General features: G+C 39.7%; 2 protein-coding genes across 2 annotated transcripts in view; one reads left to right on the forward strand and one right to left on the reverse strand.

Moving 5' to 3' along the window:
- Positions 1-24,365, reverse strand: part of LOC113037539 (low density lipoprotein receptor adapter protein 1) — a 107,166-nt gene that overhangs the window by 27,587 nt on the left and 55,214 nt on the right. The window lies entirely within an intron of this gene.
- fndc4a (fibronectin type III domain containing 4a) lies at positions 281-24,108 on the forward strand. The gene is made up of 6 exons (XM_026143334.2): positions 281-1,075; positions 8,151-8,266; positions 10,358-10,562; positions 19,086-19,175; positions 21,749-21,882; positions 23,086-24,108. The coding sequence occupies exons 1-6, from the start codon at positions 1,000-1,002 to the stop codon at positions 23,125-23,127; spliced, it is 663 nt and encodes a 220-aa protein (XP_025999119.1). The 5' UTR covers positions 281-999; the 3' UTR covers positions 23,128-24,108.

A 24,365-nucleotide genomic window follows, 5' to 3' on the forward strand; every position in this document is an offset into this window, starting at 1 on the left:
CCTGTTGCTTCCCTCACAGCACAGGCCAGCCTATTGCGGTAAACATTAGCCCCTGGCACTGCTGCTGAAATATTAAAGCATCTGGAGGAGGGTGTGCGCGCACAGGTAGGCGTGCAGCTGCTCCTCTCCTCTGATGACACGTGGAGGATTAATCAGTGCAATGCGCGCGCTTTGGCAGAATAGCTAAGTGTTAGGAACATCGCTGGTCTCATTGGCTACTTGGAGAGAGCGAGAGGTGGGGGGAGGCTTTTAAAAAAAAAAAAAAAAAAAAAAAAGGTCCGCAGGATGACCAGCCCCGCGTGCCGTGCGTGAATAAACACGTACAGGTCCGAAGCTGTAAACAGTTTTTAAAAAAAAAAGAAAGAAAGAAGAAGAAGAAGAAAGAAAAGAAAAAGAAAAGAAAAGAAAAGAAAGGAAAAAAGAAAAAGAAGAAAAGGGGGGAAAAAAAACCTTAGAGCGTAAGGGCTCGGCGGAAACTGGAAAACTTAGGCGCTGTCCATGGTGCTGAATTTGAATAGCCCCTCGCCGTCCCCTTGGGCCGTGGGGGGACCGGCGACCCCGCTGTGAAGCATCACATTGTTCGGCGACCTGCTCGTACCTGAGCTCACCGGATGATCGATGATCCGGAGGTCGGTGGTGATGGTGTACGATTCCAACCGGCAGGTTTAGAAGGACAGCAGACTCGGTCTCGGTTCGCACGGGAACATGGATGAAGGACTTGTGGGATTAAAAGCCCGAATGAAGACAACATGTCTCTGAGGAGGCGGCTCGCTACGTACTTTCACAGGTTATCTGTTTACTGAGCAGATCGAGCCCGATTCCGCTAGAAGCAGCAGGAGGAGCAGGATCTCAGTCACTCATCCCTCCATTCATGAGAGGAATTCCAACACGTTGCAAAAAAGATGAACTGCTGTAATTTAGTAACCCTTCAATAATAGGAGATTTGCATTAAAAAAATATTAACATTAATCTAAGAAGAGCAAATACATCCACCAAGGCATGGCTCGTCTTCTTGTTTTTGTCAACTCCGTGGTCCTGTTGCTTTTTGGCAGCGATGTGTTCTTGGTGGGAGCAAGTAAGTATGAGCCTCTCAAGCAGACTCAAATTAATTATTGTGCCTTCTTGTAGCCTTGTAAAATGCGCCATTACTCAAACTATTACAGCCCTTTGGAAGGGTTTACGCACCTCAATCCCACAACTCATTCATATACATCAAATACGTGCTAAAATACGATTATGCCGTTGCATCCAGCTTATAACACCTGTTTAACCTGCTGTATGATCTGGGCCTTACATTATCACTATTCTTACCTTATTTACTATCTCTAAATCACTAATAAAACCAGATGTAGTGTTTGCAGTGTTTTAAATATACCTTTGGTGTTTTGAATAGCCTGATTACAGATAAACAAAAATCAAACCAAAAACTATTTTAACAAGTCTATCAAAAGAGCACATTCTTGTTTCCCCTCTACTCAATTTAAAGGTAATATTATGTGCAATTCTACTAAAGACAATTCAGTTTAGCCTGTTTTAATTAGACATCCAAATCCATACATTTAATTTCACTACAACAACACTAGTTGCAGAGCCAATGGCGCCTTAAGTTCAATGCAGCAAAGAGACAGATCACCAGTGCATAAACTGTGGTTTGTTTGCATTCTTTCCATTGCGAGGTCCGCTTCAGGCTTAAAATGTATGAATCCTTGCTATTTCTGCCACAGAAGTCTCCTGAGCCTCTGTGTGCATGCATCTACAGTATCTCTGTCTCTTTATCTGTCTACCTCTATCACTTTCCCCCTCGCCTCTCAAGGGAACTGAGTCCTACATGTGATAGCGCCTTGAGAGAATCAGATTGGCACTTCACGGTTTCTGTGGGTGGGTGTGCTCTGTCTGCCTCAGACACCTATTCAGAGCTTCTTCTTTTTTTTTCGAATGTTTTGTGGCTGACATGTGACGCAAAAAGGCATCTCTGATCTCTGTGGAGTTTGCCCAGAGCGTAAGCTTGTCACTGCTGAACACATAAATGTTACACTCACAGATACAAATGTGGCGGCTGCTCTGAGGTTTAAAGTAAATTGAAATAAATGCTGGATTCATTACCGCCAGTCCAGACTAAGCTAGGAGAGTGCTGGATTCAGTCATTTAGAAGAAGGTGTGACTTAATTTTATGATAATTCGGTGCATGGTGAAGGTATGGAAAAGGATCATTTCAAGTCACTTGGAAGTCCAAATGAAAATGTGTATTTATGGCAAATGTTAGTGTAATACAAAGGCTCTGAAATGTATTTTTCCTTCATTTTCATGTCTTATTTCATCTGGGCCAAAAGCTTTTTCTGCAGCTTGTTAAAAACCGGTCTTGAAAGTAACGCATCAAACTCATCACTGCTCTTCCAATTTTTGAGAAAATTCCAGCACTTTCCAGACAAAACCAAAAGTGAGATGCAGTTCTTCCTTAAATCAATCAGTACAAGCATCCACACTCAATTTCTGTCATTCTAGGTGATATAAAAGACTTGAATACTAGTACCTACGTTAACATTCACACACAAGCTAAAAGCAAGCACATTAGGAAATAGATCCCACGTGAGCGTCAGACACTAAACAAATGTAAATGAAAACTTATTGGATTTACTGGCTTGCTGGGCTCATATCATCCTTCAAATTGGCAATATGCTGTTCATAAACCTGGTGACACATTCATGACAAATAGATGTTCTCAGTTACAGATGAATTCATTAGTATGAAAGCCAATATTTGCCCATCTTGTCATAATTATCTGCCGTGACACAGTATTTATTTTAAACAGACACACACACATAACGAGGGGGAAACGCAAGGTAGATTTTCAGCGTGTTTTTGTGTGTCACTCTTGTCTTGTTCAGATGTCTGCAGAAACCAGTAAACACCCACTGTTGGTGCACATTACACTTTGAGGCGGATAAAGTGATGTCCGCTTGAAACTGAAAAGGCTCAAGGTTGGGCCAGTGATTATATTAACCTTAGAGCGGTGCCGTGTCCCATCTGGTCTCACTGCCATTTCACAGCCTCTGGATCTGCGAGTAATAACACAGAGGGTACCTACAGTAAAGAAAGGGGCGCTAAGTGGTCCTACAGTCAAGGGGATCTGAATTGTGGAGGAAAAGACGCAGGAGCTAGCCAGGCCCGCTTACACACATAACCACTTCAGACTGCTGTGGCAAAACTAAATAGAGAAGTGGATTGAAGCGAGAGACTTAAGATCACATCAAATCACTGCTCCCGCATGACATCATGTATGAAAGAAGAGGATTGAGAGTGAAACAAGAGGGAAAAGGCATTCGCAGGTAATACAGGGATGCACGGTGCTGCAGCGGAAATAAAAGCAGCACAGCACTGCTTAAAAGCTCGATAGCAAGCAATTTACAAGCAGATGTGTGACAACCTCCTGTTGTGCAGAGGAGAACATTTAGACTTCCCATGACTGACTCTGAAATATGTCCTGATGAAGCCATTTGAAGATTGACTGGACAACACGTCAAAATCGGAGGCTCAGTTCTTCCCTTTATTTATGTCAGCAAGAGTTTAATTTTACGAGGGAGGTTGACATTATAAATATTAGATAAGGATTAAACTATAAGTAGTCCTTCAAACTGTCACTATCTTAGAGGTAATTGAAATGTGACTAATAATAAAGGAACATAAAAAAAAAGCCATTGTTCTGCCTTTAAATGTATTTTTACCAGTAAACAGATCAGTCCCCCTGGACCGTTTATGCCCTCTTAACTAAACACAAATTCATGTTAGGCAGCTTTTAAAGTAGCAGCAGCAGCAGTGTAGACGTTTATATAGAAAGACTGCAGAAAACATCAATACAGTTCAATTGAATTCATTTAAAAAAAAATGTGGGAAGAATGGAAAACCACCATAAAATAGGTCAGATATTGTGATATCCAGCTGTAGCAGATTTTTTTTATATATGGTCATTTCATGAACCTTTTACAAAATAACATTAATAGATTTAGAAAATCTCTACACATGGGGAACAAAGCTGAATATCTACAATGAGCGGCAGTGATCTTCAGGCACTCAGACAGTGTGTTAAAAGCAGTTATAACTCTGTAGTGGACATCACTGCATGGGCACAGAAACACTTCCAAAAACACACGCGATCACTACCCAATTCATCTATTCATCAAAAAATGGAAGTTAAAACTCTTGTGTGTGAAGAAAATCAGATATAAAAAAAGATCAGAAAAATGGTCCAGTGTAGGAGCTCATTTACATTTAGGTGAAACTAGGTTTGAATTTGTTTACATTCTTCTTCGAGCTAAAGCGGAGAGAGCATCAGTCTTATCAGAACACTTGGAGGACCACGCCTTCAAACACGCCCCCTCTGGGTCTTTTCTTTTATATATGCTCCCCCCCCCCCCAAGCTGTTTGTTCTCATTTTTGTGCCCCACCCTCTCTCCTGGTTTTCCACTCCCTTCACTTCTTCACTTCTCATTAGTACATGGGGATCTGCCAGGCCCGGGAGCCGCCTCCAGTCCCCATCGAGGTCTTCCCCAAACGGCAGCTCTATTCTTGATTAAGCCATTCACCTTTATCTACTAAAAAAACCCTGCCCAACCTAAAATAAGGCCCAGCTAGTGAAAGTATGTAAGATAGCATCCATGACTGTGTTGATGGCATACATAACTTAACTGAAGCTCAAGTTATCAATGAAGGAACCATTAATGTTGAGTGGCACAAAAAGATTTTGAAGCAACACAGCACAAAGCAACACAACCAGACAACTCTTTTTTTCCCCAGGGAAAGCGTTGCTTATTTCAGCAAAACAACAACAAATCTCATTTTGCACACATTCAATCACAGCGCTGTGATAAGACAGTCTGGGGTCTGACTGGGGACAGACCTACAAAACGCTGTTGAGGAGATGAAATCCCTTTTCAAGGCATAATAGGATAATGTCTTATTCCCAGCCTTAAAAATTCCTGTATTCCAAATATTGTCTTGTGTTGACAGACTCAAATCTTATAGATTTGAACTATAAAATGTTTTAATTTCAACATTTAATATTTTGTCTTTGTATTAATTTCACATAAAGATGCAGTTTAAAATACTTCAAAATCACTGAATTTTGTTTTTATTTTCATTTTTCACAGCGATCAAACTGTTTTGTTTTTTGTTTTTTAAAGTTGACTAAGTAAAAGCATAATCTCTCATTTTCCACTTCCAAATTCCTGTTTAACCATCGTGTCATGCTTATGCATTGCTGGGATAAAAAGCATCATAAGCTGTCTTCATACAGTAAATCTGAACTTTTATTTTCTGACCATAAAACATATCCAATTAGTCTTATGGTGTAAAGCATGAGCAGCCAATAAGAAAACAGGCAGTTCTGCTTCGCAAGCAAACATAGAGGTCAAAATAAGAGATGCTGCCCCTTTATCTGGCTCCGATAAACTCAACCTGGGCTCATTTCCACATGGCTCATCAGCCATTCAAAGATCCACCAGCCTTTTCTCCATGTCTGTGTGTGCACTCTGGTTAGATGGGGCACTAGCTAATGTGCTCTGCTTTGGCTATAAGCTATGATTCATCCTGGCAGTGCTCCCACATCCCGAGAGGGATGTACCTATTGCCTTTTTATTTCAGATCTTACATAATGCATTCCGTTGAGTGGGGCTTACCCCAGCCACATGGCAGATAACAAGTACTGAAGTCTCTGCCATGACAATCATTACTGCAGTGGAGAACATCAAAGAAGCTAGAGGGGATCATTTGAACTTCTGGGCTGCACATTAAACACAATGCTGTCTAATAAGCCAGCTGTGATTCAGTTTTATAAATGTAAACACCTATTTTGTTTATTTAGTCTTTCATATGATTGAATAGCAGTTTTAAATGTAAGCATTTCAGCAAATCCTTCATTTATAATGCCTCATGCTTCAGGTTTAAATATGCGCGTCCCAGTCAAATTTGCAAGTAATGGATACGGCACCTTATAGGAAGCGGGCTTCACGTAGTGCATTACATTAGCAATGATTCAAGGCCCGATTGCCCTTTACTGTCACGTGCTCCATCATCACCAAATGATCCGCAGACAGAGCATCATGGATACGAGCTGTTTCTTTACCCATGCGCGACTTCGTGTGACCTTCGTTACCTAAAGGACAATGAGCTAAAGAGAAATGAACACGTCCCATCTGGGATGAATGCTGCCCCCTGCTTCTGGCGAAGGCTCACTTTAGGGCACGTGCTGATGGCAATCAAGCCTTAATGGTCTGTCGCTCTGTTAACAGCGGAGTCAAGTGTGACCTCGCTAAACAACGAGCACGGGTAACTCTGCTGCAACAACAACTGAAGCTTCTGTGGAGCTCTGTTAAAAAGGCGCCATTACTGTCAGTCAGTCCCAGGATGTTGGGATTTAATTTGAGTGATGAAAGATTTGAGCATAAATATGACATATTCGCAGTCAGAAGACAATTAAACACTGTCACAACAGAAGGTCGTACATGATTGTACATATATATATCTACAATGTCCTAAAGGATTTCCAAAGTTCAAAGAAAATCAAAAACTATACAAGACTTTCTGTCAGTCTTAACACTGCATAGCCCCTTCTTACATAAAGTTGTTCTCATTACATGGACAAAATGAGGAAGATATAACCTCCAAACCTCTTAATGCCTGTGTTACCCCCCTCCTCCCACCTCCCCCGTCCTCCCCCCGACTATCTCCACAGAACATTAATTTCCTCTCGCACTTTCCATCACAAGAATTAGCCCGGTCCCTTGTTCAGCTCATTCACTCCCTTCCACAAACCAATCCGAGCGTGTCATGAGCCAGAGAAACCGAGCATCATGCTCGTGATTGACCCTGACCCCCATGTGCCACGTAGTGCCATGGGAGCTAGGGCAGGGAGACTGATAACCTTGTCTGACCCGGGCTCCATGGATCCACCTCAGTGTCACCTTTTGCACAGAACAGAGCGACTGTTGCTGATTCTCTCAAAGATAAAATAGGAGGCAGGAGTACCAGAGATTTAAAAAAAAAGAAAAAAAAAGAAGAGAGACAGACGTATGTAGATAAGCGCGACTGAGCCAGGAAACCGCACATCATCTGAAAAACCTCTCAATTTCATCATTTCGGCTTTCATCTTTCTTTTTCAAGCAATATCTTTTATGGTCCATGCACAGCACATGCTGTGATCTCAAGACAGCTGTGTTATGTATTATTAAATCCATGCTGCATGACTTTACAAAAGTGACTGAAATACAAATTTACTTCATAGCTGTCAATTAATGCTCACTTTGAGGTGAATCGTTAGAGCAAGCATTACTTAAAGGGGCCAGTTGTATATGTTTTACAAGGTCTTCTTTGATGTCATTGCAGAAAATTTCCACTCATGTGACATTTTCCACATATCACCAGCTACCAAGAGGCCATTAGAAATAATGGTAGCAACAAAAGGCTCACAGATAGTGTCCAGGTTCCAAACTGTCGAGCCTGTCCCATCTTACCTATTCATCTGACCTGAGTGATTGCTTATCGCTGTTCAGGCCTCCCCCCGTCACTCTGTAATTCTCCTGCTCTTCGCTTGCCCCCGCTTTTGTTCCCACTTTGCAATCAGCATGTGTACTGGCAACCAAATCATGATAGATGGCTGCAAAGTGACAGGCTGAAGAAGCATAACCCTGTCTAGAGAGGTGAACATGATATAGACCACTATAAGGCTAGTCAGTCAGGCTGACCCAGAAGCTTGTCAGGACTAGTGCAAATATATTTGCAGGTTCATTTAAAATGCAAGTACACAAGTTATTTAAATGAATTTATTTGTCATTTATTGTAACTTTTGGGTTAAAAGAGGCAGGGAAATACTGGTCCCTTCAAAAACACACATTACAAATAATTAAAATAAGTCCAGAGTGTACTAACGGTTTGTGGATGCCTGTAGAAATAGATCTATTCCTGACCTGAGTACAGTACATTACATTTTACAAGTAAGACTGAAAGAAGTGAGTATGTGGGTTCTCTGAATCTTAGACTTCAGAGTACCAGCACGATTTTAGAGACCCCTCATGAACACAGATGGCGTGGGTCTACTCAAATATCTGGAAAAGCTGCTGGATTAACAGATCTCTCTCTTGCTGTTTACTCTCCTCCAGACCGGCCACCAGCTCCTGTCAATGTGTCTGTCATGCACCTGCGAGCCGACTCTGCAACTATATCATGGGAAGTTCCAGAGGGGGACATAATAATTGGTTTCTCCATCTCACAGCAGGTAATTCTTAAAACTTCAAATGCAAAAAAAGGAAAGAAAATTAAATTCAAAGTTTCCTTCTTTCTTTCTTTTTTGTTGTTTTAGCCCTTTTGATTTGTAAATAAGCTTTCATCATTTCCTGTTTTTGGTGCCAACATGCCAGCAGATAGACTGGTGAAGTGGTGCATAATAATAACCTGCATAAAATTGGTACTGGCTGAATGGAGCATGGCTCTTAGCATGAAGCTAGAATAAAACCTGGTATGCCCAATTTGCAGAGAGAAAACATGAATGCACAGAAGTATGTGACGCTGCCAAAAGTGCATTTTTTTTTCATAATGAAAAAATTTCAGGCTTAAAATAGGAAAGCCAGTAAATGCTAACAACGAATGACAGAATGCAATACGCTGCTGTAATCATGTTTACGCTTTACGCAGCTGAAAACATTATGCACCCATTTACTTTGTTTTTCATTCAGTGTGACTGATGGGCTGAACACGACACCCACTCTCCTTCTTCCTCCTGTATAGCAGCTGCATTTGAACACCATCAGCATTCGCCTTCAGTGTCTATGGCAGTTTAATCAGAAGATTATTCATTGTTTACAGACAGCTACATGACTTTTTTCTCTCCCCCCAACAATAAAATCTCTCTGTCAAGCGCGGCCATAGAAATAAATAAGAAGACATTTGGCCTGACGTCACTCTAAGTGCAGATTGTTTGTGAGCGCTGAGATCCCTGCATGTTACTGGAGGAGTAATTCTTTTTTGCTTTAGGTCCTGATTGCTCCAATAGCGTTCGGAGAAGTCAAAGATAAAGTTTGAGATTGTGAAAACTTGTCTCCCGGCACTTGTGGTCTAACTTAATCAGACATCAATTCCTAGTCGAGACCCCATATGGTGAAAATAAAGTGCCAACTGCTAATATGATAAAATACTCAGCATGACTTTCACCAGAACCTGGAATATTTTCTGGTTGGTCACCTCTACCTCACATTGGTTCCCTGATTGTTTTTTTAATGACACTGGAGAGAAATACATTGTTGACTATAGCACTAGCATAAAGAAAAAACCTCATGAGGTGAAACAAAGACTGTCTTACCTTTAGAGCCATTTTGAGGTTGTATTTATGCTATCACTGAATCTACTCTGCTCTTTGCTTTCTGTTTAACCCTGCGATTTCACGCATTAACAATATTGCTAAATATCCAAATCATTTTTTAATGTTTCTGTAATGGTTATTCTACCAGTACTTGCAAGTTCCTTAATCCAAATTCTATTTTTAACGCTTTAATATGATTATTGTGTTTATCCATGAATTTTCTTATTTTTTGTTTAATCAAAAAGCTGGAAAAATAGTAAAGCGCATTATTATTCATTATGTTTTGATTAAGATGCTAATTACATTTATATACCTGCAATCCTGAACAGAAAAATGAGTTTTAGTGGTTAAATGTTAAACTCGATTAATTTCTGACTTGTCAGAGTAGTCACATTTGGTTATGTGCCTAGTAAATAAAAGATTTTTAGTTTTTGGCAGATTTCTAAAACATTTGTGGTATCTTATTTTTATGACTGGTGATCCAATGCATTTTTTAAACAGTGAATATTTTAAAAAAGATTGTACTTTTTTTTGGTCCGAATCTCAAGGTCTTGTTCAAAGAGAATTACTGTGTTTCGCTCTAGAATATATGTATGGTGGGTCTTTACCACAGAGTGTATATTAAGGAGTGACATAAAAACGACCTAAAATCTGCATTCTTTCTAACCATCAGCAAATGGGTTGCTGGTCTTATTTTGCACAACATGATGTTTGGTTTGTAAGTGATAGTGCAAGGAAAACAGATCATAGAGCAGGTTATGCTTTAGGGTGGACCTAACTTTTGATAAATTGTTAAAGGTGAGTGGGCAGCAGAGACACCCCTCATTTGTAATGTCTGGTTTAAAAGAACCAAGAAGGTGCCAGCCTAAATGCTTAGCTCAAGACTTCATTCTATAGTGCTTGCGTTACAATACAAACACTATGTAAACATTTGTTGTGAATTCACGCCAAATAATAGAGAACTGGATTCAATTCACTATCGCTTTGTTTTTCTTCTATTCAAATATTCAGAGGCAGGATGGACACATGCAGCGATTCATCCGGGAGGTCAACACAACCAGCCGTTCTTGCGTTCTTTGGGACCTGGAGGAGGATACAAACTATATCATTCAGGTCCAGTCTATTGGCCTCTATGGCGAGAGTCAAGCCAGCAAGAAGGTCCATTTTCATACCCTTAAGAAGTCAGACCGCTTTCCTTCCAACAGCTCCAACCAAGGTATGGTACTCTGAGACCTTGAGCAAACTTCCTCTAAAAAAAAAGGGGGGGGGGGGGGGGGGAGTCTCACAACATGCTATGAGTCATTGAAGCTGTAGGCAGACATGATCAAGATTACTGCTACGCTTACAAATCATTGAGACCTGCATGTCTTCGACATGCTGTGGAAAGAAAAACAAAATGTGGCAAGAGCAGAATTCTTGACAGTTCTGCAAAGAGAACAAAATGATTCTCAAAATGAGATAAATATGTGGATTGCTATTGTGTTTCAAACTGAATACGCTCTTCATTTAGTGTCCGAGGAGCCTTCAATCTTCTAATCAGTCATTAAACGAATTAAACAGAGAAGTACGCGGCTAGGTGTTTGGTATTATTGTGTGCTCCACACAGAACAGCGAAAACGAAAAACAAAAGCAGCAAGTTGTCTGAGGAGATAAGAAAGAAAGGATTCCAAGGCATGATGAAGGTGAAGACTACAATACATCTCCAAGCAGCTTGAATCCTGTAACCAGAGATTAAATCTAATTAATAAGTTTGAGGGCCACAGGACTGCAGCCATCCTATCTGGAGATGGATGCAGAGAAAAACTGACACAAGACTGAATAGAAGTTTAGAATGTGTAGAAGGGAAGACAACCAAACTTTGAAACAGTACAATAAGTCCCTTTGGAGATTACAAAATCTGTCAAAAACTTGTTTAAAGCTAAAAATTATATTTCTCATTTATTGGGAAAATAACAAACTGAATTCATGTTTTTACACCCAAATGTGAGGCGGCACACTCAACCGGACTCTGAGAAGTCGCAACTTAATCAAGCGCAACATTCAACATTCACTAAAACTCATTTTACTGTTCAGAAATTCCAATGAATAACTGTAATTTAGCATCTTAATTTAAAAAATAATATATATATTTTAAATGTTTTCTTACATTTTTTTTTGTAAAACTGAAAAATTGAACGTTTACAGATGAGAAACAACAATTATTTTTTGGCATTAAAAACATAATTCAGAATAAAGACTCCGTACATACTGCTGGATTAACCATTCCTAAACATAAAATGTGATTTTTGTAATTACCAAAATTTTGGGTAGCTATGGCATAAACCTTACACTGGGTGATTGTGTCAGAATTGTCGATGCAACACCTACTGTGCTTTACCATTTTTTAATCGATTTATTTATTTATTTATTTATGGGGTTTTTTTTGCAATTGGTGACACATGGTGGCATAAATGTGTACAGAGTACAATAAAACAAAAAAATCATCAGAGTGTCAGAGAGATCTACTGTGTCACAGCTGCTCTAACAGACCTCTAACATCTTAAAGCACCCATATTGACACGATTCAGAAGTGAGCTCTGAGTCCCAATCTTAACTCAGCCATAAGAAATCACACATTCAACCTGACAAAATACATTCAGGAAGAGTGAACAATCTACCAATCTATCAGATAAGACATGTGGAAGTCTAATTAAGTGCCAGATTCCTGCGATTGGCTTAAACAATCGTTATAAACGATTCGGTTAGGGTGGGCAAGATGCTGTCAAATTTGTCTAAGTGCAGTAGAATTGATAAGTTCACAAGAAGCCACAGCACCAGTTTTGTGCATTATGTAACACATTTGCTTTTAATTTTACACGGTTTGCCACGGGCCTCAGGCAGGCACAGGCAGAAGCAACCCATTACAGGCACTCTTCCCGCTGTTGCGCTAAAGCCTCTTCTTACTCCTGAATGCTTTTAAGCACCCTAACACTGAGAATGAAATGCAGTAAAGGTTAGACAAGAGCAAGTAACCAGAAGCTTCCTCTCAGAGCAGCTCTCTTGCAGGTGGGGGGAGTGGGTTTCAAGGTGAGAGGTTTTATTTCTCCTAGAAACCAACACATTATTGACAGAAGCTTCAAGCAGGTCTGCTGCCAAACTGCTCTGAATTTATGCAGCTCTATATCACTCTGGGTGTTCCTGTTCAAACTCTAGAACACCTCATATTCCATGTGTCGGATCAGCTCGCGGGCAGGAGAAAAAATGAAGACCGTGACCTAAAGAGAATAAGTTTAGTATCTCTCAATTTCATACAGCTCAGATGTGGAAAAGGCTATTTGCTTGTTATATACTTCAGAGCAAAGTCCTCTGGTAATCTTCTCCGCAGTACTTCAGCCACGATTGTGGGATGAGCCAAATGCATTAACTCATAGAATAACGGCAACATTGCTCTAGAAACACGCCTGACGCTTCAAAAACTGTTTTGTAATTTTTATAGTCTTGTCAAAGTCGTGAATATACGGAAGTGCTGATGCAAGGGAATCATAAATGTTTCTGTTCGGCTGACTCAGGTTGCGTATCATTAGTTAAGCTGGCAAGCCTGGCCAAAGCAAAGAGGAAGAAACTAATTCCTGCTCAGCACACGAGTCTGCTCTCATGCAGGAACTGACATTGCATTCCTTTCCTGTTGCTTTACATTAAGTGTCCAGGAAATTATTTTTTTGGCACTTGTGTTTTTAACTTAAGTTTTCTTTAAGTAAAAAAATTGACCTCGGAAAGCTAAATAACCATCAATATATCTCAATAAATTGCTGAGCAAGAGCAAAGACACGGCCGGTGCAGACGCTTGGAAAAGATTTATTATGCAACATTAATCAGGATTTGTAGCCTCTCGAGTCATCCAACTGGGTCAGAGAAACAGCCCATTCAGTGATGCTCCTCATTTGTAGGATTTTGTTTTGGTGCGTAAAAGACATCAATGTCAGCTTTCCATAAATCTAATGCCGACACTGCTGACTCCTCACGCCCAAGCTTTAAAGTCCAATCACATCAAGTTTCTAGGTGCAACTTTTGTGAACCGCATTACTCAACTTCTCTTTTCTTGTTTGACCCTGTATCAGTATTTATGATTTCAATTTTCTTGTCAAACCTAATTCAGACTGAATTACATTCACACGTGGTGTGACTCACACAAACCATCATACACCAATTGAGGGTGTAGAGTATTGTGATTCTCCAATCAATGACAGCATCCATTCTTACATTTCACCCATGAAAACCTGTCCCAGCTTAACTCTTATAATAAGATCTGCAGGTTGAGCTACAGGAATCCAATGTGACCCATTTTTCACTAAGCATTCACCCACATGTTAAAAACAGAACTAGGCTGTCTGGTGGTCACAGCCCACAACTGGGTTATAAAAAAAAGTTTTCCACATTCAGGAGTGAATGTCTTAATGTTAAAATACGCATATAAAAATATCTGAACACTACAAGGGATCAAGCAGATGAAAAGACAGCAGACTCAGCTAGCTTATTATTTATCACAATATCAATAACAAAAAAGACTCCCCTAAATTTCTGCATATTAACAACAAACAAACAAACAAACAAACAGAAAACGCAGTGTCTGTTATGTTTTTAATTTATAATTTTTTGAAATCTTAATGCGCACTGAGTTCATGTGATATTTTTTGTTGGAGATCTTCCTGCTGACTGTTGTTCCATAAAAATCATTTTATCCTAGCTGGCTCCAGCACCACAGAGCCATTTCAGAGGTCCTTTGTCACAGCCAAGTGCCTTCTATTGAAACTAAATTGATTTGTGGTATACACCAGACAACCCAGAGTCAGAGCTATGATACATATGAATCAACAGGAGGGTTTTTTTCTCTCTTTTTTGTGAACAAAACAATTTTATTAATAATGTGATTACATATTGGTGTATATTATTTACCTGGGCTGGCCAGACTCTGCATCCTCCCATTTTCTATGAAGTATTTCCTGGCAAGATTCAATAAATACATTGGAATAGACTGCAGCACTCCTTTTATAGCATCGATATCACTTTCCAAAGTCTATTTCAGCTTCATTAGTTTCACAGAAAGCTTGTGTGAGTGTATGTTTATGTGTGTCACCTGTCCTTCAAGAGAAGTAAGCTGTAGTTCTGCCTTTCACTTGATTCCCCTTTCAGTCAAATTTCAACTATACCAAGAAGATATCTATATATATATATATATATATATATATATATATATATATATATATATATATATATATATATATATCTATATCTATATATATATATATATATATATATATATATATATATATATATATATATATATATATATATATATATATATATATATATACAGTGGGGCAAAAAAGTATTTAGTCAGCCACCGATTGTGCAAGTTCCCCCACCTAAAATGATGACAGAGGTCAGTAATTTGCACCAGAGGTACACTTCAACTGTGAGAGACAGAATGTGAAAAAAAAATCCATGAATCCACATGGTAGGATTTGTAAAGAATTTATTCGTAAATCAGGGTGGAAAATAAGTATTTGGTCAATAACAAAAATACAACTCAATACTTTGTAACATAACCTTTGTTGGCAATAACAGAGGTCAAACGTTTACTATAGGTCTTTACCAGGTTTGCACACACAGTAGCTGGTATTTTGGCCCATTCCTCCATGCAGATCTTCTCGAGAGCAGTGATGTTTTGGGGCTGTCGCCGAGCAACACGGACTTTCAACTCCCGCCACAGATTTTCTATGGGGTTGAGGTCTGGAGACTGGCTAGGCCACTCCAGGACTTTCAAATGCTTCTTACGGAGCCACTCCTTTGTTGCCCGGGCGGTGTGTTTTGGATCATTGTCATGTTGGAAGACCCAGCCTCGTTTCATCTTCAAAGTTCTCACTGATGGAAGGAGGTTTTGGCTCAAAATCTCACGATACATGGCCCCATTCATTCTGTCCTTAACACGGATCAGTCGTCCTGTCCCCTTGGCAGAAAAACAGCCCCATAGCATGATGTTTCCACCCCCATGCTTCACAGTAGGTATGGTGTTCTTGGGATGCAACTCAGTATTCTTCTTCCTCCAAACACGACGAGTTGAGTTTATACCAAAAAGTTCTACTTTGGTTTCATCTGACCACATGACATTCTCCCAATCCTCTGCTGTATCATCCATGTGCTCTCTGGCAAACTTCAGACGGGCCTGGACATGCACTGGCTTCAGCAGCGGAACACGTCTGGCACTGCGGGATTTGATTCCCTGCCGTTGTAGTGTGTTACTGATGGTGACCTTTGTTACTTTGGTCCCAGCTCTCTGCAGGTCATTCACCAGGTCCCCCCGTGTGGTTCTGGGATCTTTGCTCACCGTTCTCATGATCATTTTGACCCCACGGGATGAGATCTTGCGTGGAGCCCCAGATCGAGGGAGATTATCAGTGGTCTTGTATGTCTTCCATTTTCTGATGATTGCTCCCACAGTTGATTTTTTCACACCAAGCTGCTTGCCTATTGTAGATTCACTCTTCCCAGTCTGGTGCAGGTCTGCAATACTTTTCCTGGTGTCCTTCGAAAGCTCTTTGGTCTTGGCCATGGCGGAGTTTGGAGTCTGACTGTTTGAGGCTGTGGACAGGTGTCTTTTATACAGATGATGAGTTCAAACAGGTGCCATTCATACAGGTAACGAGTGGGGGACAGAAAAGCTTCTTACAGAAGACGTTACAGGTCTGTGAGAGCCAGAGATTTTCCTTGTTTGAGGTGACCAAATACTTATTTTCCACCCTGATTTACGAATAAATTCTTTACAAATCCTACCATGTGGATTCATGGATTTTTTTTTCACATTCTGTCTCTCACAGTTGAAGTGTACCTCTGGTGCAAATTACTGACCTCTGTCATCATTTTAGGTGGGGGAACTTGCACAATCGGTGGCTGACTAAATACTTTTTTGCCCCACTGTATATATATATATATATATATCTATATAGATATATATATCTATATATATATATATATATATATATATATATATATATATATATATAGATATATATATATATATATATATATATAGATATATATATATATATATATATTTAAATTCCAGTCACATGCAAAAGATTCAAACTTTCAGACAAAGTTGGGTAAACTAACACGTTTTGATTCAAACACAAAAATCATTCCGTAGCACAGCAACTGAGAAGAAACCGCTGACACCAAGTAACTTCCAATCCACTTCACACGGTGTAACAAAAAGGAAGAGTATTTTCAAAGGATGAAGACTTTGAGCAGTCTAACCTAACTAGGCAGGTGGTCCCCTTAGACACAATTACTGCATGATGCTTCAAAGCAGAGCTTAGCTGTCTATACTGAGTCAGAAGCTACACCTATAGGGTCTCCTATTAACAGCAGTGAGACAAAGGCATGCCACACACTGTCTAATAGCTTCATTATGATTCATACTTGGGCTTATCTCTATCTGCATTCAGTGATTTATATAAGGTTAAAGGCTATTACTCTAGAATATTATGCAACCAAAATAGCTGCAAAGAAATACTCTTATTATTATTATTATTACTATGTAAGTATAAGCATTATAAGTATATGCTTATTATGACTTTCATGGGGGCAACATGCATGACAAAAGCTGGGGCACAAGCTTGTTTATCACTATGTTACATCTGTTATTGCGAACTGAAGAGGCTGTTTTCTATAACTCAGCTGCTCAACGGCATGGGGCATCCTTTGTCACATTTGCTATATTACAATGTTCATGTGTTTGGGCAACACGTCCAAACTACAAGCGGGACAATTCAACTTTTGAACTTTTTGGGAAACATGGCTGCAACAAAAATTGTATTTACTTTCATTGTGATAATCAGTTAATAAGTCCGATCTTGAAGCAAACTTTTTCAGTGGAAAAACTTTTAAAGGAGCAATGCAGCCTAAAATAAAATTGCTCATTCTAAAGTAAACATTATGAAAGACTTCAATGATGCACCATTGTGGCATCAGCACAGAATCCCTGGTGTGTTGTCGCAGTTCACAGCCACAGCCAACATCTCGGGATTAGGGGGCGAGCAGAAGCAGGGTCGACTAATTATCTCTGCACAAATTATTTGGTGTACAGGAGGCAGCGAAATCTACTCATTCCTCTTTAGCACAAATTCACACAGCATATATGAGTCTGCCACCAACATAAAAAATTTATGAAACAACACATGGAAATGTTATTCAGATCTTTGTGTTATTACAGCATCATGTTTCTGCATATATAAGCCAATGATCCAAAGGGTAATGACCACTCACATCGAACAAATAAACAAGTCTTATTTTACAACACTTAAAAGATCTGGTGCCAATATCTTGGTGTCAGATACATTAGTAACCTGAGTTGTTTTGGTGGCAGAAGAAGGAGACATACAAGGTTATAATGGTTAGGTTTATCAGTGTAGTATATGCACACTATACAGCCTGTACCAGTGTGCTCTTGCAAGTGAAGTTTGATCATTAGATCAACTAAAAAACTTCTAAAAGGAACGAGAAGTTCAGTGGAGAAGTAAGAAGTCTCACAGATTGCATTCATCCCTGAAGCCGGTCTTTGATGTACCGTCATCAACCCAACGCTTCCACCAGAAGTCTCTCTACGCACAGACCCGGCTACGTTTTCAGAAGTATCTTGCAGTGTAGACACCAAGCCTTCCTACATATAAATGTTGAGTCCAAAGTAAGGTTCAGAACTTTTTCATCAGATTGGGATATCAGCTGCAACTCCTATCTCTCTCACATAGCACACAGCAAAAGACCATCACACTCACGAGGTTGCTGATTGGGTAGTCTTGAGGAGGCGTAACACAGGCCTCAGTACTGGACATACACTCGATATTTCACTCATACTAAAGTTTGGATAAAGCTGAATGAGTGTTTTTGTTTTTTGTGGCATAGGTTTACAACCAGAGCTGGCAGCAATCCTGGACAGTTTTTCCACCACAACTTAACAAGATATTGGTATCCATGGGAACAAAATGATGGAAGTTGATGCTAAGAAAAAAAAAGAAGAAAAAAAAGGGGAAAAAGTTAATTTATCATGATTTTTGCTTTAATCCCTTCAAATATCCAGTCATCTGTAATTTTACATGTAGTTCCAAGTCTTTTTGGCAAATTAGCATCCTGCTTTTCTCTTTAATTTGTGGTTGATTTTGACGATGTACTCCTACTTCTGCCCTCTCGCCGCTGACATCCTCACACTATCAAGATGGGGGAAAATGTGACACTCCAATTGACCCAACTATCTGACTGTTTTTATGCGAAGAGAGCTGAGTGTCTGGCATTTGAAGCCAGTTTCTTGACAACTTGATTTCATAAAAGAGGCAATTGGGAAGAGTGGGGCTCTGGAAGAGTTCCATCCATACGAGCTGAGAGGCAGTTTGGAAAGTTTCTAGTCAATCCACTTAAAGGAGGATTAATGTTACAAGATTGATGTGTGGGAATGCCCACCAAAACTACTGTAGTTCTGTTAAATGGCATAACTGTCATGAAGGGTAGAGAAAGTATACATTTTTGTCAATCCGTGCAGACACAAAGTGAGTTTGATTCATATTATAAAGCAGACAGACTCTCTCAGACTGTGCCAGACTATTATTTCTACTCCATAAAATGTCCCAGTGGATTGTATTTAAATGCGCAGTGCCTCTTAGATTTCATATTTAGTGTTCTGATGTGCTCTGTCTGTCCTCTCTCCAAGATGACCCCACTGTGCAGGGACTGGACAAGTCTCGACATCTACAAACTGGAGAGATGATCATAATTGTCGTGGTCTTGGTCATGTGGGCAGGTAAGTTTGTAGATTTCATTCAATTAAAAAAAAAGAAAGAATGAAGAAAAGAAAGAAGGACCAATAAGCAGGAAGAGGGGGGAATAAATATTCAGTGTGAAGCTCACTCAGGATCACTTTAGTCACAATAATAATTCTAATGTGTGCTTTGTACGATGACAGCAACATCACTCCTCCTTGCACCCACCATACAAAACAGAGCATCAGTAAAAACTGGCGGGACACTGATGAAGTAAGAAAAAACATAAAACAAAGAATCCTGAATCAGATTCAGGATCAGCTGATTTAGTATGAGACTACTTCTTATATTCAGGTATCATTAGTCTGACAGGAGATTGAGTACTGTCTAAAATGCAAATGTTACAGCAGTTGTTTTAAGTTAAATGAAAGCTCTGCAAAAAAAAAAGTCAGAACTATAATGGGACAGTTTTTTCACAGTAGGTAAAACCTGCGGCACAGCAATCAAGTTTAAGCTAAAGTACAAAAAAATGCAAGTGGGTCTGTCTGTAAACTAAATCTGACGACTGCGCAGCAGTGTCAAACCAACATCACACTTTTCTGAGCATTCTCGTCTTCTGGGGTTCTCCTTTGAAGTAGTGCGATGATTAATGAAGTGTTGAGGCACAATGAGAAGTGGCGTATCTGTCAGGCAGCTAGGAGCAGGGCTTCCCACCCACGAGGACCAGAGTGAGATGTTAAATAATACTAATGAGAGAAACCAAGGTAACGCGGAAGCTGTGAAGAGCGGGAGTGAAAGACAAGAAGCAACCCGTTTGGCATATTCATAATGGACTCCACATTTGTTATCCGTCAAGCTTAATGTCGGATTTACCTGATCCTCTTTGAATTTATTCATTTAGAGTTAAAACTTAAGACACTGCTCAAAGAAATCAAATCAAATAATAGGGAATAATTGATTCTGTCAGTGTAACACAAAGTCAGCTACACTTTAGGAATATCAATCAGTGCAGTTTGGAGCGGAAACCATCGTGAATCCAACCTGACCGAAGAAGCTTCTCGGATGAAAGCTGAAACGTCTTCAAGCAACTTAAAGAAGTCCAGACGCTTTTCTTTCTAAGCTCCTTAGACTACGATGACCTGGATGACTGAGAACCTTCACAGATATATAACCTGACCAATCTTTCTCTAGCTTTGCTTTTTGCTCGTGGAGTGAGCTGGGTTCTAGTGGCAGTTATGCCAGTTGAGCTGGATGGTGCTGGTCAGTGAGCACAGGTCACTAAAGGACACTGGGCCCTTTAGTGGGAGTCTATTCGTGACAGTTTGGTCAAATTCCTGCACATGAGATCATTTTGAAGCGCTCTGGCAGTGCTCCTCCAGCTCCTCCTTGCACAGAGGAGCAGATACAAGTCCCACTGTTGGGTTGATGCCCTTCCACAGCGCTGTAACTGTAGAAGGGCATCAATCTTTATGTAACTATCCATGTTTTGATAACTCATTCACACACTTTTGAGACTGCTGGGAGGCACAGCAAAGCTTCTTGTGACAGCATGTGTAGGTGTGTGATCCTAGAGATTCTGGACTACCTGTGCAACCCTGAATGGGCTTCTGGGATTGTCTCATGCTACCAGAAGTGACAAGCACACTAACAAAAAGAAAAACTAGAGAAAAATCAGTCAAGAAGGAGAAGGAGAGAGCAATGGTCTGTGACCACCACCTGCAAAACCTTTTTAGGGGCTGTCTTGGGGTTTCCTCTCCAGTGCACCTGTTGTCACTTTCATTTGCACCGAAGCAGCTGAGATGGATTCATAACAGTTTAAACTTACTAACGAGAAATTAATGTTCTAACATTTAACTGTCTGTCTTATATTGTGATGATCAAGTGCTTCTTTAATTTTTGGAGCAGTGTGGTATAAGTGATTTTTAATATAGTGCTAATCTTTTCTGCTATTCTGTTTAAGATTTCAATGTACTAACTTAGTCCTGACTAAACCATACTTAAAGTGTAAAGAAAACAGCAATCAGACATACAAAGCTGTGTAGCTGAAGTTTTTGTGGATACTCTCATTCTCCACTTCCGCAAACGCCTTTGTAATTCTACGACAAAACAATGAGGATAGATGCAGAAGTACCCACTCGTACCTTTCTGCAGAGGGAATGACGTGGCTGCAATGCAGGAGACGACTTACATGATGCATGAATAATAATTTAACGAATGCGTCTCAGAACAGCTCTGTAACTCTCATTACCAGGACTGTATATCACTTTCTGAATATTTAATAAAAGCGCCCCCATAAAAATTCATGACCTCAGTGAAGCAAGGAAGATAATTGAGAATATACAGTACTTATCCAAATTGGAGGCAAATCTGCATCTGGCAGATTTAGCAGTGAAAGAAAGCAAAGAGCATAGTGAATGACTCTCCTCCAAGCTTTGAGATAAAGGCGCAGCCGTCACCCTCCCGTGGGAACAAAATTCCATTATCCACATGGCATTTCAGCATGTGCTGTTAGAGGAATTGGTGACATGACAGTGATTGACAGCTGCCTCACGACTGAATTCCTATCCTCTTTTGTGTTTTGTTGCAAATGTGCCCCTGTCTCACCTCCTGGCAGCTGTTATTGCCCTATTCTGCCGGCAGTATGACATCATTAAGGACAACGACTCCAGCAACAATAAGGAGAAGGCCAAGCCGTCGTCAGAAAGAAGCACGCCAGAGCACCACAGTGGAGGACTGCTAAGGAGCAAGGTGAAGTCTCAGGACTGAGGCCACACAGAGACGGAAATATTTGAATTCGGTTCTTGTTAAGCTTCACACCAGCCTCAAACAGCTGTATATATACATCCAAGTAAAGTCTCTCTATACACACCATATGTATTGCTATTTCATATTCCACTGCTATGACAAAAGTTTATTTTCTCTCACTCTCTTGACATACTAGTTGAGCTGAAACTTTCCCTGAGTTGATGGCTGAAGTAATACACTGTACGCTATCACAAATCTGATCTGAGTCACACCAATCTAATAAATTTCCACTGGAGGAACAAAATCATCCATTTTTCAGTAGGCAACTGTCCAATATTTACACATATAAAAATGTACAAACCTGAGACTATACTGGTCATTAAAAGTGCAGATTAAGTCCCTTGTCTTGAACAATACGTAGATAAAGCACCGGCAGAGCCTTAAAGAAGCATCAGACTGGAGTGGATAGATTAATGCAGAGCCCACGACCAATCAATTATCAAGGTCACTTACACTGAGAATTTTGACCTCAAGCAAAAATGTAACATTGCTAGACACTGAGTTCTCTCATCCTTATTAGGTAGTTGTCAGACACCTTGGATCAGTTTTCTCTTCTTAGATTTGGTGACTAGCACACTTGGTTTACCTTGAACCCAATAAATGTCTTAAATCATTTATTACTGAGACAGTGACAGCATACAGTTTGCTCCTTAAAGACAGAGTGGGGCCACATTTTGTCATTTCTTTGAAAAAGCAGAAAATTAACAATTCATCAACTGATGTAACTTGGAAGTACATGTTTAAAGTATTTTACATGCAAAATAAATTTTGACATTTCTTGATATTGATCAATCATTGGAGCTATAACTATATATTATTAAAATTAGTTGTTTTGTATAAGACGGTGCAACTTGAGTAAGCTAGCAGTGGCTTGCAACATATGAGCCAACACTGTCCAAACAAAATACAAAAGTATCAAAAGTATCAAGTTCAACAAAAGATAGAGCTGAATAAAAAGTTTGTTTAGCCTCATGGCTGCTACTTTATTTCCTAAGGTGTTGCCATAGCTGATGGCAAATGTATTAACCACTACACCTAAAGCACAGTAAGGCTTTCACACTCCACGTTTAATGGCTCTGTTAAATTCTGAGATCAAGGCATCCATGTGAGCAGTGACTAATACTTATTTGTATTTTGTTTTTGCAGTTTCACCCTTCTGTGCCATCAATCAACATCATTGAAGTTTGAGAAGAAGAAAGCCAAACTTAAAATCCCATCTCTTCTACCATCAAAGCGTTTCGACCTTTCTCCCTGACGAGGGGGATGAAAGTAGAGAAAAGGAGAGAAATATACAAGGCTTCTGTTGGTCATCAGCAAAGAAAAAAAAAGTGTTGACAAAATACCTGCATGCACCCAGTATTTGTAGGAAAATGCAACACAAACCGACAGACACACTCCGAATGCCATCCAGTAATCCTATAGAAATCCACAAATGCCTACACACAGAAACACCAGAGAGTAAGTACAACAGAATTCTACTCCTGCGGGTTTATTGTACATAGATTAATGTTAACCCATGGTGCAGTTAACATTGATGTCTTTGCCAGGTGCTTGGTATATTATTGCAATACAATACACACAATACGACGTATAATCTCTGGGAAGCCTGTCTTAGTGACTTTAAATACGCAGTGTATTTTTGATATTGGCATGTGCAATTAGACACCACGTTCACACGTTATAGACAAGTGCAAATAGTATTAAAAACTGCCTGGTCACTAATGTATATTATTTTCTGAATACAGTCAGTAGACTAATAAGGCGAGAAAGCAAATACATTAATCTAAAATTAATTTGCTACATTTCTTAGTTGTTGTTTTTTAACCTAATATTACAGTTGAACTGCCCTGGTCTGGATGTTTTTCTTCATACATCATGTAAAACAGATATCTCTGTACATACTTCATCCATTTCCTAATAAAGTTGCATGCAAGTTATTTGCGTGTAGAATAGCCTTCAATGTGCATTCTAAGCTAGATGCCCCAAAATAGGGAAATAAACATGATTGCAGTACAATTAAGCTCTTAATGTTTTTATTCTTCTATTTTATCTGCTTTTAGAAAAAGGCACTGTCATTTATCATCCAGTGTTTTATTTCACATCTTGTACATCTTCTGCAAATTGTATTTTCTAAAGTGTAAAATAAAGCTTCTTTTGAAACTCCCATTACTAAATTGCAGCTAATGTAATAAACTTTCTCTCACCGAAAGGCATAAATCACTTTAACGTTGCACAAATTGCACTCTGACATATAAAAAGAACGTCAAATGTTACAAAGGTGCATGGTGTACATTAAGCGGGAGTGAGACTTACACCAGGAAAGTGCATTTCATGCACAAATTGCTTGGCAAGCCCCCTCACAAAAACGTGTTTTAATCCAAGTAATACTCTCCAAGAGCTACAAATTAGCCTGTTAATGATGTGGT

The sequence above is a fragment of the Astatotilapia calliptera genome, chromosome 15 (assembly GCF_964374335.1).
Source record: "Astatotilapia calliptera chromosome 15, fAstCal68.1, whole genome shotgun sequence".
Lineage (NCBI taxonomy): Eukaryota > Metazoa > Chordata > Actinopteri > Cichliformes > Cichlidae > Astatotilapia > Astatotilapia calliptera.